Source organism: Macaca thibetana, chromosome 7 (genome assembly GCF_024542745.1).
Source record: "Macaca thibetana thibetana isolate TM-01 chromosome 7, ASM2454274v1, whole genome shotgun sequence".
In the NCBI taxonomy this organism is placed as follows: Eukaryota; Metazoa; Chordata; class Mammalia; order Primates; family Cercopithecidae; genus Macaca; species Macaca thibetana.
Window position 1 is genome coordinate 34,738,699 of NC_065584.1, and position 14,795 is coordinate 34,753,493.

Genomic DNA, 14,795 nt, shown 5'->3' on the forward strand with positions numbered 1-14,795 from the left:
CCAGACCCCACGTGTCCTCCTCATGGGCAGCATAGAGGTCCTAGGAGCTGCCTGCTCCCTGCCCCCCCCACGCACTGCCGCCTTTGGCCTTTCTCTCTGAAGTCCCAGAGATAGCACCCCATCTCTACCAAAGGCGGGTCAGCAGGTTCATTCACTTTTAAGGAAAGATGGTATTTTCTAGAGAAAAGTCCTTAAAATATAGTTATGACCACTTTTTTTTGAGACAGAGCCTTGCCCTGTCGCCCAGGCTGGAGTGCAGTGGTGCCATCTCGGCTCACTGCAACCTCCGCCTCCCGGGTTCAGGTGATTCTCCTGCCTCAGCCTCCTGAGCAGCTGGGATTACAGGCGCCTGGCACCACACCCAGCTAATTTTTGTATTTTTAGTAGAGAAGAGGTTTCACTATCTTGGCTAGGCTGGTTTCAAACTCCTGACCTCGTGATCTACCCATCTCGGCCTCCCAAAGTGCTGGGATTACAGCCATGAGCCACTGCACCTGGCCTGATTTTTTTTTTTTTTTTAAACTGACTTGAATTTATCAAGCTTAAATTCTTTTTTTTTTTTTGAGATGGAGTCTCACTCTGTTGCCCAGGCTGGAGTGCAGTGGTGCGGTATCGGCTCACTGCAAGCTCTGCCTCCCAGGTTCACGCCATTCTCCTGTCTCAGCCTGCCGTGTAGGTGGGACTACAGGCGCCCGCCACCACACCTGGCTAATTTTTGTATTTTTAGTAGAGATGGGGTTTCACTGTGTTAGGCAGGATGGTCTCGATCTCCTGACCTCGTGATCCATCCGTCTCGGCCTCCCAAAGTGCTGGGATTACAGGCGTGAGCCACCGTGCCCGGCCCTGATTTTTTAAATATATAAAACATATAACCTGAGAGCTGTGAAGAATTGGTGTTTAGCTTATACATTTTAAAGATGGTTTGTCCTGCTGGGTAACTCCAAGTACCCAAGAACTGCTCACAATTCCTTTCCATGAGAGGTTGTTTAGAGCAACTCAGGCAAGCCTTTCTGGATCAACCAACTTTCACTCAGTTCAGACACGCTTACAAAGGAACCCACTGAGCCTTTCTGATGCTCTTTCTCCCCTGTCAAAGACGACTAGATGGCACACAGAGGAGTCCAATTTCAATCTGGCCAAATTTCTGCACGGGGCAAACTTTATATTCTGCCTGTCCCAATCCAACTAACCATGAGAGCAAACTGCTGGGCCAAGACATCACTGTTGGTCCCAAAGGACTGCCGGTGTCCCGTCACCACGTTGGTCAACAGGACCCGCCGAGACAAGCCTGGCGGAGACAGAGATAGGCTGGTGAGATTATGTCACATGTAGTCTGGGGACAGGGACAGCTACAGGGGTTTTAAGGTCTGTTAAGGCCTCTTCTCTGGGCACCTGGGGAGCCAGGCTCACCTGTACTGAAGCAGTTATTTGCTTGGATATTCAGGGACCAGGCACAGGACCAGGCACCAGGGATCCGGAAACTGCAGAGCATGCCAGGCCGGTCTATTCCTGCTAAGGAGATAGGAGAATGTAAATTGTGGCTGCCCTCTAGCCAGGCCAGGGACCACTGGGTTCAGAAAACATCCAAATATGCCCATAGCTGCTCAGAGGGTCTATACCTTTGGCCCCATTCTGGGTTTTGTGGTTGCAAGAGAGAGGCTCAGCTGGGATGCCTGGCTCACAAGTCGTTATTCTGAAAATGCATGTATGTTAACATTCCCAGTAGTCATGTTTATAGTACTGATATCAAGGAGGTAGTGTACTGTCAGAGGTAAGGTGGCTCCGATCCTCAATCACCTACCAGCTATGTGATCTCAGGCAAGTGTGTGTGTATATACATACGCACACACAGACACACACACACACACATAAAGATATATATAGATATACGTATTTTTAAGACAGGGTCTTGTTCTTTTGCCCAGTCTGGAGTGCAGTGGCATGATCATGGCTCAATGCATCCTCAACTTCCCAGGCTCAAGAAATCCTCCCATCTCAGCCTCCCAAGTAGCTGGGACCACAGGTGTGAGTCACCACACATGGCTTATTATTTATTTTTTGTAGAGATTGGAGTCTTGCTATGTTGCTCAGGCTGGTCTCGAACTCCTGGGCTCAAATGATTATCCTGCCTTGGCCTCCCAAAGTGTTGGGATTACAGGCATGAGTCACCATGCTTTGATAAAATATTTTTTAAAATAAACTTTTGCATTGATAGAACGTACACATTGGAAGGATACAGTTCAGGGAGTTATTACAAACTAAATATAGCCACGTACCCGCCAATCAGGTTGAGAAACAGAACAATCCAGGCCGGGCGCGGTGGCTCACGCCTGTAATCCCAGCACTTTGGCAGGCCAAGGCGGGTGGATCACCTGAGGTCAGGAGTTCGAGACCAGCCTCACCAACATGGAGAAATCCCATCTCTACTAAAAGTACAAAAATAGCCAGGTGTGGTAGAACATGCCTGTAATCCCATCTACTCGGGAGGCTGAGGCAGGAGAATCGCTTGAATCCCAGAGACGAAGGTTGCGGTGACCTGAGATCACGTCACTGTACTCCAGCCTGGGCAACAAAACTCCGTCTCAAAAACAAACAAACAAACAAAGAAAAAAGAAAAGACATAAAACAATCCAGTACCCCAGAGGCCTCCCTCACATCCCTTTCCCAATTACTACCTCTCCAAAGGGTACTGTGAGCCTGACCTCCAACACTAAAAATTACTTTTGTAAGGCAAATTCTGAAACTCTCTGCCTCAGTTTCCTTAACCGTAAAATGGTGGTAAGACACACTCCTGCCTCATAAGCTTGCTGTGCGATGAAATACCAGGCACTGAGCTAAATGTGCGTGATCTCATCTAATTCTCCATGGATGTGCACTGGGAAGGCCTTGTCCACTTTAGGGAGGTTCAATATTCCATTCAAGTTGGCAAGGGGCAGAGCTGGGATTCGTGCCAGGTTTGCCTGAAGCCCACACTCTTAAGAGGCCTCTCACTCTTGTCTTATTGATCCTAATTTTCTGATAGACTGAAAATGTAGTATCTAGAATGCTGTCAGGAAGGAGGAGTCAAGTTGCCTTAACCTAGGCAGAATGTTAAGTACCCCTGATGGCACCTGAGGTGCTCTGGACCTTCGGAGGTGTCTTCTGAATGATGTGCACAGGCATCCAAATCAGTGTTCTAATCTCACGTTGGTTTACATACGTGTTAAGTCTGCTCTGGCTGCTGAAATGACTGAAATGGCCCAAGATGGGTAAAAAGGGGCAGATGCTGTAAAAAAAAAAAAAAAAAAAAGCACATGCTTCTGGTACTAACCCTGGGACAGGCTTAGGGAATCCTCCCACAGGGCCTCTGCAGTGGCCCCACACTCCTCTCTAAGCCACCTCCACACAGCTCTCGGGAGACATAGGACAGATTTCTTCAAAGGAAGAGAACCCTGTACCTGGGTGACTATTGACGAACAGTGACGCTGGGAGCAGGGTCGCGCAGCCTGGAGTCTCCGCGAGTCCCATGAGGCACAGCCTGGAAAAAGCTGTTAAGGACAGTTAGGCACAAGGCTCCCCTCTGGGAGGAGGCATGGGCGTTCACCCTTCAGAAGGTCATACGGCACACAACCTAGGACAGAGTAACCCCGCCGTCCAGATTCAACATATGTTTACACTGTCCACATTTAGCTTCGCGTGTTTTTTTTGGTTTGTTTGTTTGTTTTTGAGACGGAGTTTCGCTCTTGTTGCCCAGGCTGGGGTGCAATGGCGTGATCTTGGCTCACTGCAACCTCTGCCTCCTGGGTTCAAGCGATTCTCCTGCCTCAGCCTCCTGAGTAGCTGGGATTACAGGCATGTGCCACCATGCCTGTCTAATTTTGTATTTTTAGTAGACATGGGGTTTCTCCATCTTGGTCAGGCTGGTCTTGAACACCCGACCTCAGGTGATCTGCCCGCCCTGGCCTCCCAAAGTGCTGGGATTATAGGGGTGAGCCATCGTGCCCGGCCAGCTTCAGATTTTTTTTAAAGGGAAAAACAAATCAGATATCAGATATAGTTAAAAGCTGGGTGTGGTGGCTCCTGCCTATGTAATCCCAGCACTTTGGGAAGCTGAGGCAGGAGGATCACTCGAGCCCAGGAGTTCGAGACCAGCCTGGGAAACATGGCAAAACCTTTTCTCTACAAAAAATACAAAAACTAGCTGGGCGTGGTGGTGTGTGCCTGTAGTACCAGCTCCTCGGGAGGCTGAGGTGGGAGGATTGCTTGAGCCTTGAAAGTCGAGGCTGTGGTGAGCTGTGATCATGTGACTGCATTCCAGCCTGACTGACAGAGTAAGACCATGTCTCAAAAATAAAATACTATAAAAAAGCCCCAAAAGCCCCCCTCTCTGATCCCTCCCTAGTCCAATTCTCCCTTCTCCCCCACCCAGAAAGAACTGCTCTTCTCAAACTGGTGTAAGTTCTTCTAAGCCATGCTGTATTTCCACTACATGTATTTGTCAATAAATAAAACAAAGCGACTTTTGTTTTAAAAAATACATACAGAAATGGCACTGCACAGAATATCTCACTACCAGCTGTTAAAATTTCTGCTTATCTGAATGGGTACAGGTGACACCTATTATTTCAATGGCCATTTCCCTGACTACATGTGGGTGTCTGTTCACATGAGCGTAGTCACTGGGCAGTCTCTCTGACCTGCCCCTTTATACCTTTGCCTATGTGTGTGTCTTCTGACTGACGCGGTTCCTCTCCTTTTCCCCTCATAGCCAAACTTCACTCCAGAGGAGCCTGTATTTATTCTCACTCCCTTGCCTTTCCTCCCTGAAATCCAGGCCTGACCCTCGGCTTCCCAGAGAAGTGTTCTCACCACAGCCTTCAATGAGCTCCTGATTTCTAAATCTGACGGAAATGTTCCAGTTCTGCCCTATGGCCATGTAGCCCAATTTCTACTGCACACTCCTTGGCCTCAACCCACCACTCTCCGGGAAGTCTATCCTGGGCCTTCTCCTATCACACGATGCCCGGGCTAGGACCTGCGCCTGCCCCTTGGTGCCCTTCCCTCCACTCCTGCTGCCTCATTTCACGCCCTCACTGCCGCTCTCCGTCTTGCAGCAGCTTCTGTCTGAGGACTTGCTCTCACCTGTCTATCCCCCAACAATGCCACCAAAGGAATCATTTTCAAAAATCACTCCACAATCACAAACCCCTGGGACCTCCCACATCCCTGAGCGAGCATTCAGTCTTGAAAGGTCCTACTCCCTAGCCAGAAACATCATGAATATCAAACTGCTGCCAAACATACCAAGCTTTCTCCCAACTCCTCCTCCTATTAGGAGTCCCTGGCCTCTTCCTGCCCTCATGGGTCTCCCTTCAGGAAGGTGGCTGCAATCCCTCCTGCATGCAGCTTTCCTCCTACACTGAAGACTGGTGGAGCTGCCTGTCTCCATCTCCTTGCAACTGCATATACTCGATAGGTGTTGTCTGAATGACCACACATATTCCTCACTGGAAAACGTAACTATCTGAAAAGTAATCATGTAACCTTTTAAAAACCTTTTTAAACATTTTATTTATATATATATATATTTTAGATGGAGTCTTGCTCTGTCGCCCAGACTGGAGTGCAGTGGTGCAATCTTGGCTCACTGCAACCTCTGTCTCCTGGGTTTTCAAGCAATTCTCCCGCCTCAACTTTCCAAGTAGCTGGGATTACAGGTGCATGCCACCACACCTGACTAATTTTTGTATTTTTAGTGGAGACAGGGTTTCACCATGGTGGCAAGGCTGGTCTTGAACTCCTGACCTCAAGTGATCCACCTGCCTCGGCCTCCCAAAGTGCTGGGATTATGGGAATGAGCCACTGCACCCAGTCACTTTTTTCTTTTCTTTTTTTTAAATTTAAGAGACAGGGTCTCTCTCTCTCACCCAGGCTGGAGTGCTGTAGTGTGATCATAGCTCACTGTAGCTTTGAAGTCTGGGGCTCAAGTGATCCTCCTGGCTCAGCTTCCTGAGTACCTGGAACTACAGGCATGCACCATGATGCTCAGCTAATATAATTATTTTTTTTTTTTGTAGAGAGCAGGTCTTGCTATATTGCCCAGGCTGGTCTCAAACTCCTGGCCTCAAGCAATCCCCCGACTTTGGCCTCCCCAAGTGCTGAGATTACAGGTGTGAGCCACCGTGCCTGGCCAGGTAACATTCTTGACCATCTGAGTATATGATGTGTATGTGACATACCACTCTGGGTGGTAAGCTCCAAGTTAAGTATCTCCAGGATAGAGAGGGTGCTAAAACTGTAAATGGGAACAGCATCACCAAATAAACTTATTTTGCTTCTGGGTTTGGAGGGCACGGAAGTGAAGAAAGTGCGATGTGCATGTTAGTTACTGTTGCTGAATCTCAGCTTATTTATATTCAAACTTTGAGTACTTATGGGGCCACACTAAGACTTAATCCTTTGACAGGCCACAGGTTAACTAAGGGCCCAATAAGTGTAGAAAGAATTCCATCTAACCCCCACCACTCTTGCAGGGAAAATGCAGAGTGCAGGTCTGAACAAAGTACCATTTTTCGAAAGGGAAAAAGTTACCTGAACTTCTGAAGCAGCACAAAAAATCTGTAGCACAAAGGCCCGAAGATTACCAGAAACTGCCACCAGAGGGCAAGCCACCGATGAGGCTACGACAGACCATCCATCCCTTAAAGCCCAATTACGTGGAGTTTTTTTCCCTCTCCTTAGCCCACAGAAACATGAGAAACCATGCTGTTTTAAAAGACTGGAAATGAGAGCGAGGTTCGTTTTTGCTCTCTGCAGAGCTTGGCCTCTTTAGCCCTCTGGTTAGATCATCATAGGAACACGTGGTCAGTCCCATTAGCCTACAGAACCCCATCAAATGAAAGCCACATACAATTTTCAATTTGGAGAACACACATAGTTTGGTGCCTTATATAAATTTGTAATCAGGTCGCTAATGTATTTAGGCTTTACAAGCCTTTGAAATGTAAGCTGGGTGTGGTGGTGCATAGCTACAGTCCCAGCGACTTGGAAGGCTAAGGCAGGAGAATCACTTGAGCCCAGGAGTTCTAGGCTGGAGTGAGCTATGATTGCACCACTGCACTCAAGCCTGGATGACGAGCAAGACCCCTTTCTCTGAAAAAAATTAAATAAAAACCAAAAAACTCCTTTGAAAGACAGTGCTGTGAAACAAATAAAATTTTAAAAAAAGACTCTGATTCAGTTATCACTTGTTGAAGACCAATGATGTACCAGGAACTGGTAGGTGCATTCACAGGAGTTAACTAATGCTAATCTCACGACAACACAAGAAGTAGGTGTTAAGTACAACGAGCAGTCATGTTGTTTCCAGAACACATTTAATATAAGAATGAACCAAGGACAAGAGTCATTAACATGTGGCTTTCAGTGAATCAAGTCTTGTGCCATATCAAGAGCCCCCAAGGGTACCAGAGGCCAGGGACCACAACACTGTACTACTGTGCTCTCAGCAAAGTGGCTCCGCTCACTCAGGAAGGCAAAGACTAGTGTGATGAGTGCTCTAAAAAGCTGTTGCCAGCAGGGACCTGAGGCCCAGAACCCACGGACCCAAGTCCACTGCCAAAGAAACCCCCTCTCTGACCCTGCCCTCAGCTTCCCCTGGGAGGACCCTGCCCTCCTGACCACCGTTTTCCTCCCTGGCCTCAGGAGGAGCTGGGCTTCCTCCCCAAGGCTGTGCTGCTCCTTTCCGCTTTGTTCCTCTGCTACCGCACCAGCTCTCCGGCAGGAATACTGGGTCTGTGTCGTGAACCCAGAGCCTCCTGTCACACGCCACAGTGGCAGAGTGGGCCGGCCTTGGAGCCAGACTGCCCGAGTTCCTATCCTGTCTCCACCACATGCATGTGAAGGCCCAGAGAGTGTCTGCCACACAGTGACATCAATGTCATCTTGAGAAACAGCCATGATGGGACCTCAGCTACTTCTCTGTGCTCCACGGGCATCCTTGTGTTCTACCCAGGTACGCTTTTTTCTAAAGCATGAGATTTAAGTGCACAAGGGCCCAGCCCTCTGGTCACTAAGATGCCATGCCATGAAGCTCACAGATACCCAGGTCCACGTCAGGGTGTGGCCTGCCCACCAAACCTCTTCCTCTGCCAAAGGATACAGAATGTGGGAATCCAAGTGATTGAGCGAGGCCCAGCACACCGAATTCACCTGGTGAGGAAGCACACAGCAAGACGGAAAGTTATTCCACAGTAATATGCTTTCCTGTGGAATAACTTGTGGGGACACAGACATGTGACTTCTTTCTTCAGGTCTCGTTCCTCTTCAAATGGGCTGGAACAAACATTCTGAGGGCAGGGCTTGAGCAGGACAGGAAGTAACCTCAAGTCTGAGTCCTCCAACAGAGCCACAGGGAGACATCTGGTATATCTGGCATACCCTCTGGGCAGGGCTGAATGGCAGGAGATAAGCCTAACTCTGAAGGTGTATCTTACTTCACCCAGAAGCCATTTTCAACCTGTAACCATCTTGCGGCTTATGTCCCAACTGAATAGCAAGTCACAGCTTCTCATGGATGCCGCCATCACCCCACTGCAACTTAAAGGTTGCTCCCTAGACAGGAAGCTCCTCTTATTTAAGCCTCAGTGCTGGCTGCGGCCTGGCTGGATGACGTATCACTCCAACACACAGGGCAGGACCCCTCCTATCCAGGCCACAGTCACTGTCACCCATGTCCAAGGAACTCTCTGCCCTGGTGTGGGCCCTTTCAGATCAACTCCTGGACCCCTGGAGAGACAGTCCTGAGGACCAGTTAAAGAAGCGCTGTTTCAACCTACCCCAATCATCTCATTTCACTTTCTTTTCCAAGACAAGAAACTCCTGGGACCCTTTTCTTTCCCTATGGGTTCTGAGCAACTATAAATCCATTTTTTGAGATAGGGTCTCACTCTGTTACCAAGGTTGGAGTGCAGTGGCACGATCATGGCTCACTGCAGCCTCGATCTCCCGGCCTCAGGTGATCTTCCCACCTCACCTCCCCCCGAATCCCCAAGTAGCTGGGACTACAGGTGCACACCACCACACTCAGATAATTATTATTATTTTTTTTTGTAGAGACGAGTTTTCACCATGCATGTTCCGCTGCCCAGGTTGGTCTGAAACTCCTAGGCTGAAGTAAAAATCAAGTCCTATGGAAAAATGAGGTAACCATGCTCTGCCCTCTTCCCCAATTGCTCTCCTCTATCCTGAATTTGGCCAACTACCCCCACGGCCAAGTGTGCAGCAAGGCTACAGGGATGGGCAACATACCTTCCGGTTGGTGAAGTAGAGGTTTTCGTGCATGAACACCTTAAGCGTAGGGGTCTTCAGACTTTGCAGGTTGATGATGCCATACTTGGAGCCTCCGACTTTGACATCGTTCACTGTGAAGAGCCGGTCACTGTTGGTATCTGCCTGGAGAAGAGAAGGGGGCAGTGGGTGACATCCCAGGCTGTGCCTGGTGGGTTACGTAAGAGGGACCTGCTCGTCTCTCCTGGCCCCCATGCTCTGTGCATTTTCACTGGGTGAGAGCTCCTCTCCATGAGTGTGGAGATGACCTCACTTCCCCTAATTCAGTGCAGCCGTCTCTGGGCAAAGTCAGTACATGTCAGATCTAACAATTCAAGAGGAAGGATGAGAATGGCAGTGAGGGGACATGGCCAGAAAGTCTGAGATCTGCATGAGGACCTCACTCAGAAGTGGGTTTGGGAGAGTGCTGGCACGCACCCAGAGGAATGTGCCACGTGCCATCACGAAGGCTGTGCAGCAATAGGAAAAATGCTAGTTCCTATTACATAGGCACTAATTTTTACCACCATGAAAACAAACAAACAAACAAAAAACCCACTGAATAAAATGTGCAACAGAAAAAGACTGCATTCAAATGTAGGCTTTTTTGGCCAGGCACGGTGGCTCAAGCCTGTAATCCCAGCACTTTGGGAGGCTGAGACGGGCGGATCACAAGGTCAGGAGATCGAGACCATCCTGGCTAACACGGTGAAACCCCGTCTCTACTTAAAAATACAAAAAACTAGCCGGGCAAGGTGACGCGCCTGTAGTCCCAGCTACTCGGGAGGCTGAGGCAGGAGAATGGCGTAAACCCGGGAGGCGGAGCTTGCAGTGAGCTGAGATCTGGCCACTGCACTCCAGCGAGACTGGAGTGAGACTCCGTCTCAAAACAAACAAACAAACAACAAAAAAACCAAATATAGGCTTTTTTTTTTTTTTTTTTTTTTGAGATGGAGTCTTGCTCTGTAGCCCAGGCTGGAGTGCAGTGGTGCGATCTCGGCTCACTGCAAGCTCCACCTCCCGGGTTCACGCCATTCTCCTGCCTCAGCCTCCTGAGTAGCTGGGACTACAGGCGCCCGCCACCTAGTTTTTTTTGTATTTTCAGGAGAGATGGGGTTTCACCGTATTAGCCAGGATGGTCTTGATCTCCTGACCTCGAGAGCCACCCGCCTCGGCCTCCCAAAGTGCTGGGATTACAGGCTTGAGCAAAAGTAGGCTATTTTTTTATTTTTATTTTTTTAAAGAGGTGGGGTCTCACTGTTGTCACCCAGGCTGGAGTGCAGTGGCATGATCATGGCTCATGATAACCCTGAACTCCTGGGCTCAAGTGATCTTCTCTCCTCAGCCTCCTGAGCAGCTAGGACTACAGGCATGAATCACTGTGCCTGGCCACTTTTATATTTTTTTTGTAGAGATAGTGTCTCACTATGTTGTCCAGGCTGGTCTTGAACTTCTGGCCTCAAGTGATCCTCCTGCCTCAGCCACCCAAAGAGCTGGGATTACAGGTGTGAGGCACCATGCCTGGCTCAGGATGTGGGCTAATTTTTTTTTTGAGAGGGAGTCTCACTCTGTCGCCCAGGCTGAAGTGCAGTGGCATGATCTCAGCTTGCTGAAGCCTCTGCCTCCCAGGTTCAAGATATTCTCTCGGCCGGGCGCGGTGGCTCAAGCCTGTAATCCCAGCACTTTGGGAGGCCGAGACGGGTGGATCACGAGGTCAGGAGATCGAGACCATCCTGGTGAACATGATGAAACCCCGTCTCTACTAAAAAATACAAAAAACTAGCCGGGCGAGGTGGCGGCGCCTGTAGTCCCAGCTACTCGGGAGGCTGAGGCAGGAGAATGGCGTGAACCCGGGAGGCGGAGCTTGCAGTGAGCTGAGATCCGGCCACTGCAACTCCAGCCCGGGAGACAGAGCGAGACTCCGTCTCAAAAAAAAAAAAAAAAAAAAAAAAAAAAAAAAAAAAAAAAGATATTCTCTCACCTCAGCCTCCTGAGTAGCTAGGACTACAGGTATGAACCACCACACCCAGCTAATTTTGGTATTTTTAGTACAGACGGGGTTTCACAATGTTGGTCAGGCCAGTCTCGAACTCCTGACCTCAAGTGATCCTCCCACCTCGGTCTCCCAAAGTGCTGGGACTACAGGTGTGAGCCACTGCACTTGGCCCTATTTTTGTTTTTTCTTTTGAGACAGAGTCTTGATCTGGTTGCCCAGGCTGGAGTGCAGTGGCACAATCATGGCTCACTGCAGCCTTGACTTCCTAGGATCAAGTGTTCCTCCCACCTCAGCCTCCCGAGTAGCTGGGACTACATGCACACACCACCATGCCCAGCTAATTTATATTTTTTGTAGAGACAGGGTTTACCCATGTTGCCTAGGCTGGTCTCGAACTTTTGGGCTCAAGTGAACCGCCTGTCGAAGCCTCCCAAAATGCTGAGATTACAGGCATGAACCACTGTGCCAGATGTGGGCTATTTTAAGCTTTTTTTTCTCATTTTAAAACATGATGTGGTTAATCGCTATTTCAAAGCAAAAACTCTACATAGTTATGTGTTTTGTATATATTAATAAATACAGACCCACACACAGGTTTGGACGCTGGTTTTGGTGAAAGTGTATCAACTTTGTTAAGTTTTCCCAGGAAGAAGTCATGTTCCCAGAAGAATCACTGAGACTAGACTCAGATCTGAAAAACTGCGCGCCAGGTGGCAAGCCACTTTCCGGCCCTGCGGTCACACCGGCCAGCCAGTCACTGTGACTTTGGGTGATGGAGACGACCTACCACACGTAAAGCCTGGGTCAGGAGAGATGAAGCACGAGGGTCGGGGCGTCCAGGCTTGTGAACAGTGGCCTGTGTATCACCAGACCCCACATGCCAATGACCCCCACTGTTCCCATGCGCTTTACCCCAGGGAAGGGACTCCTGAGGGGAACCCACCACAACAGAAGATTCCACTCATTTAGTCAAACCATATCCCCAAGCACTCATGGAGAGAAAAGCCACACGGGAGAATGTGGGCCCAGCCCCCAACACCCCTCACACGGAAGGACCCCGCTGTGGTGGTCTCCTGGGGCAGAAGGATGCAGTGTTGACCTCCAGGGTCAATCTCTAGCATCGGCCTCCAGTCCGGCCAGCAGATGACCGAGTCCAGATGCTCCTGCCTCTGTATCCTCGTCTCACTCTCCCTGGCTTTCCCTCAGCCTCCAGGAAGGACAGGGCTTGCCGGGCACACCCTGCTCTTACGTGGTCCATCGAGAGGTCAGGGACCTTTGTTTGCAGTGGACCATCTAGCTCTCTGCCAACAATTCCTTGGCCTCTGGGTTTAAGCTGACCTTGGCCTCCAGCTTGGGTCCATCCCAAACCAGAGAAGGCCTTTCACCCCCTGCAAATGATGTGATGGAGGTGCGTTGATGGGAGGTGCCCCTGAGGCCAGGGCGGCAAGCAAGGAGTCCTACCCTCTAGTGACCAAAGGCATACTGGGCTGCAGGTTTAGCCACCAAGTCCTGTCCCACTTCAGGAAGAATTAGATGTCCCCTGGTCCACTGTGAAACTTTTTAAATGAATATATAACACAGCCAAGGAGAAGTTACTGTGTCAGGTTTCTTAGTCAAGGTGTGGCTGGGTCCAGACTCTGATGTCAAACAATGGAACTGATGTGGGGGTGATGATGGTCACCACACAGCCTGCCTGCCAGCTCAGCATCTCCCAGCCGGGAGCCAGCAGGCAGGTTAAAATCGTACAACCAAGAAGATGCCACCTGCTTTCATTGCAGTTGGCTTCTCCAGAGCCAGGCTTGATGACTGGCAACGCTAAGCCACAAAGTGTCCAGAGGGTGGTACTCACATCCTAGGTATCCACAGCTGTCCCCCTCCCACTCACCAGTATAAGGTTAAATCGGTCGCTTGCCAAGGCGGAGGGATCCAAGCTCCGAATCTGGACCTTTTTCCTCTCCATGCAACTGAGACGCAGCTCGTGGGCTAAACTGCAGAAACAGAGGGTAGGGGCATGGATGCTGTAGCTGACATGCATGAAGAAGATTCGGGGGTCTCTGGCCTTCCCTCCCCGCTGAGGCCCATCTCTCCTCGTCAGCCTGCTCCATAGTACTTCTCAGCAATGGAGCTGAGCAAGATCCCAGATTATGTGAATTTGAGTTTCCCCACAGAACACTCAGGAAGATGAAAATGAAGAAGTGAGTGGCCCATTTACAGAGTCAAAGAGTGGGAGTTAGAGGGACTTGTGCCTGCATCATCCAGTACACCTCCTTCTCCTGAGATGACCAAAGTGCTGGAGATGAAACAATGGTCTGGAGGGCACTCCGCTGCTGGGAAGAGCCCCAGGATATGCTACCTCTTGTTTCGCAGGATGAGGAACAGATCTAACTAGAGTTTTAACTCTTTCTGTCTCAGAAGGAGGAAAACAGAGGAGGGGCCTACCCTGCCTGATACCCACGGTGTTTCTGGTCTTCCCTGAAGGGGTCCTGCTCCAAGGTGCGAGGGCTGTGCCCCAGGAAGCTGCCTTAAATGCAGGGTTCTTCACTTACACATGTACAGTGGGGGCAGGAGACGCAGCGTTGGGCGCTCAGGTGTTGGAGTCAGACAGTTCCCCACTTCTAGCTTTACCTTGAGCAAATCACTCCACTCTGAGCCCCAGTCTCTTCCTCAGGAAATGGGGAAAAGTATCGGCCTATCTCACAGGGTTTTAGTTAGAATTGTATCAGACATCATAAGTACTTGGATAAAGTTTAGTACACACACATCCATTTAATGCCCCATTTTTGGTGACAACTCATTAGAAGGAAAAGAAGCATGCAAAAATGTCATGGGAATGAAGTTGTAGGATCTTCTACTAGAATGACTTATGAGTACCAGAGAATAGACATCTCTGCCTACGTCCCCATCCTCTCTCCCTAGCCTCCTGCAAGAGTCCCTCTCCTTCAGTCTAGAGAGAACAGCTTTCTCAGGGTGGGTTTAAGCAGCAGAAGGCAGGTTCTGAACTGGAGCCCCTCAACTATGCAGGTGCCTCACGGGGTAGCCACATGGTCTGTCCACATTGGATTCTTGTACCATGAAAATAAGAAACAGGAAAAGAACATTCATGAAGAAAACATAACAAAGAGGCATTGTCTTACTGGCAATAACTGGTGACGTTGAGAAAACCCAGTTGGCTTTTTCGGAGCATGGAAGATGCATTAAATCCCATCCTGGCAATCTAGATTTATTACAAAAAAGAGAACAATTCAATGAAGATTTATTTGTTATGGGATAATGGAGAATGTTTTTCGTTCCACAGGACGCAATAAAGGAAATAGGCACTAAATTGGCAGAAATTTTATGCATAAAAATCCAATGGTATCCTTTCCAAGTCTCCTGTCCTTGGCAAGAGGAAAGGCCCAGCACAAGAAAGTGTGGGCGAAGGCCGGGCGCAGTGGCTCATGCCTGTAATCCCAGCACTTTGGGAGGCCGAGGCGGGCGGATCACAAGGTCAGGA

General features: G+C 49.4%; 1 protein-coding gene across 3 annotated transcripts in view; it reads right to left on the minus strand.

Annotated features, from left to right (window-relative positions):
- Positions 1–14,795, minus strand: part of DCAF4 (DDB1 and CUL4 associated factor 4) — a 34,380-nt gene that overhangs the window by 4,234 nt on the left and 15,351 nt on the right. For 2 of the 3 annotated variants that reach the window (XM_050798812.1, XM_050798814.1), the window contains 7 exons: positions 14,437–14,516; positions 13,188–13,290; positions 9,289–9,432; positions 8,141–8,190; positions 3,438–3,517; positions 1,411–1,512; positions 1,191–1,288 (listed from right to left, as the gene is read on the minus strand). In XM_050798812.1, the coding sequence (XP_050654769.1) occupies positions 1,191–1,288; positions 1,411–1,512; positions 3,438–3,517; positions 8,141–8,190; positions 9,289–9,432; positions 13,188–13,290; positions 14,437–14,516 (657 nt within the window). The remainder of the gene's footprint in view (positions 1–1,190; positions 1,289–1,410; positions 1,513–3,437; positions 3,518–8,140; positions 8,191–9,288; positions 9,433–13,187; positions 13,291–14,436; positions 14,517–14,795) is intronic. The other variant, XM_050798813.1, reaches the window with a different exon arrangement.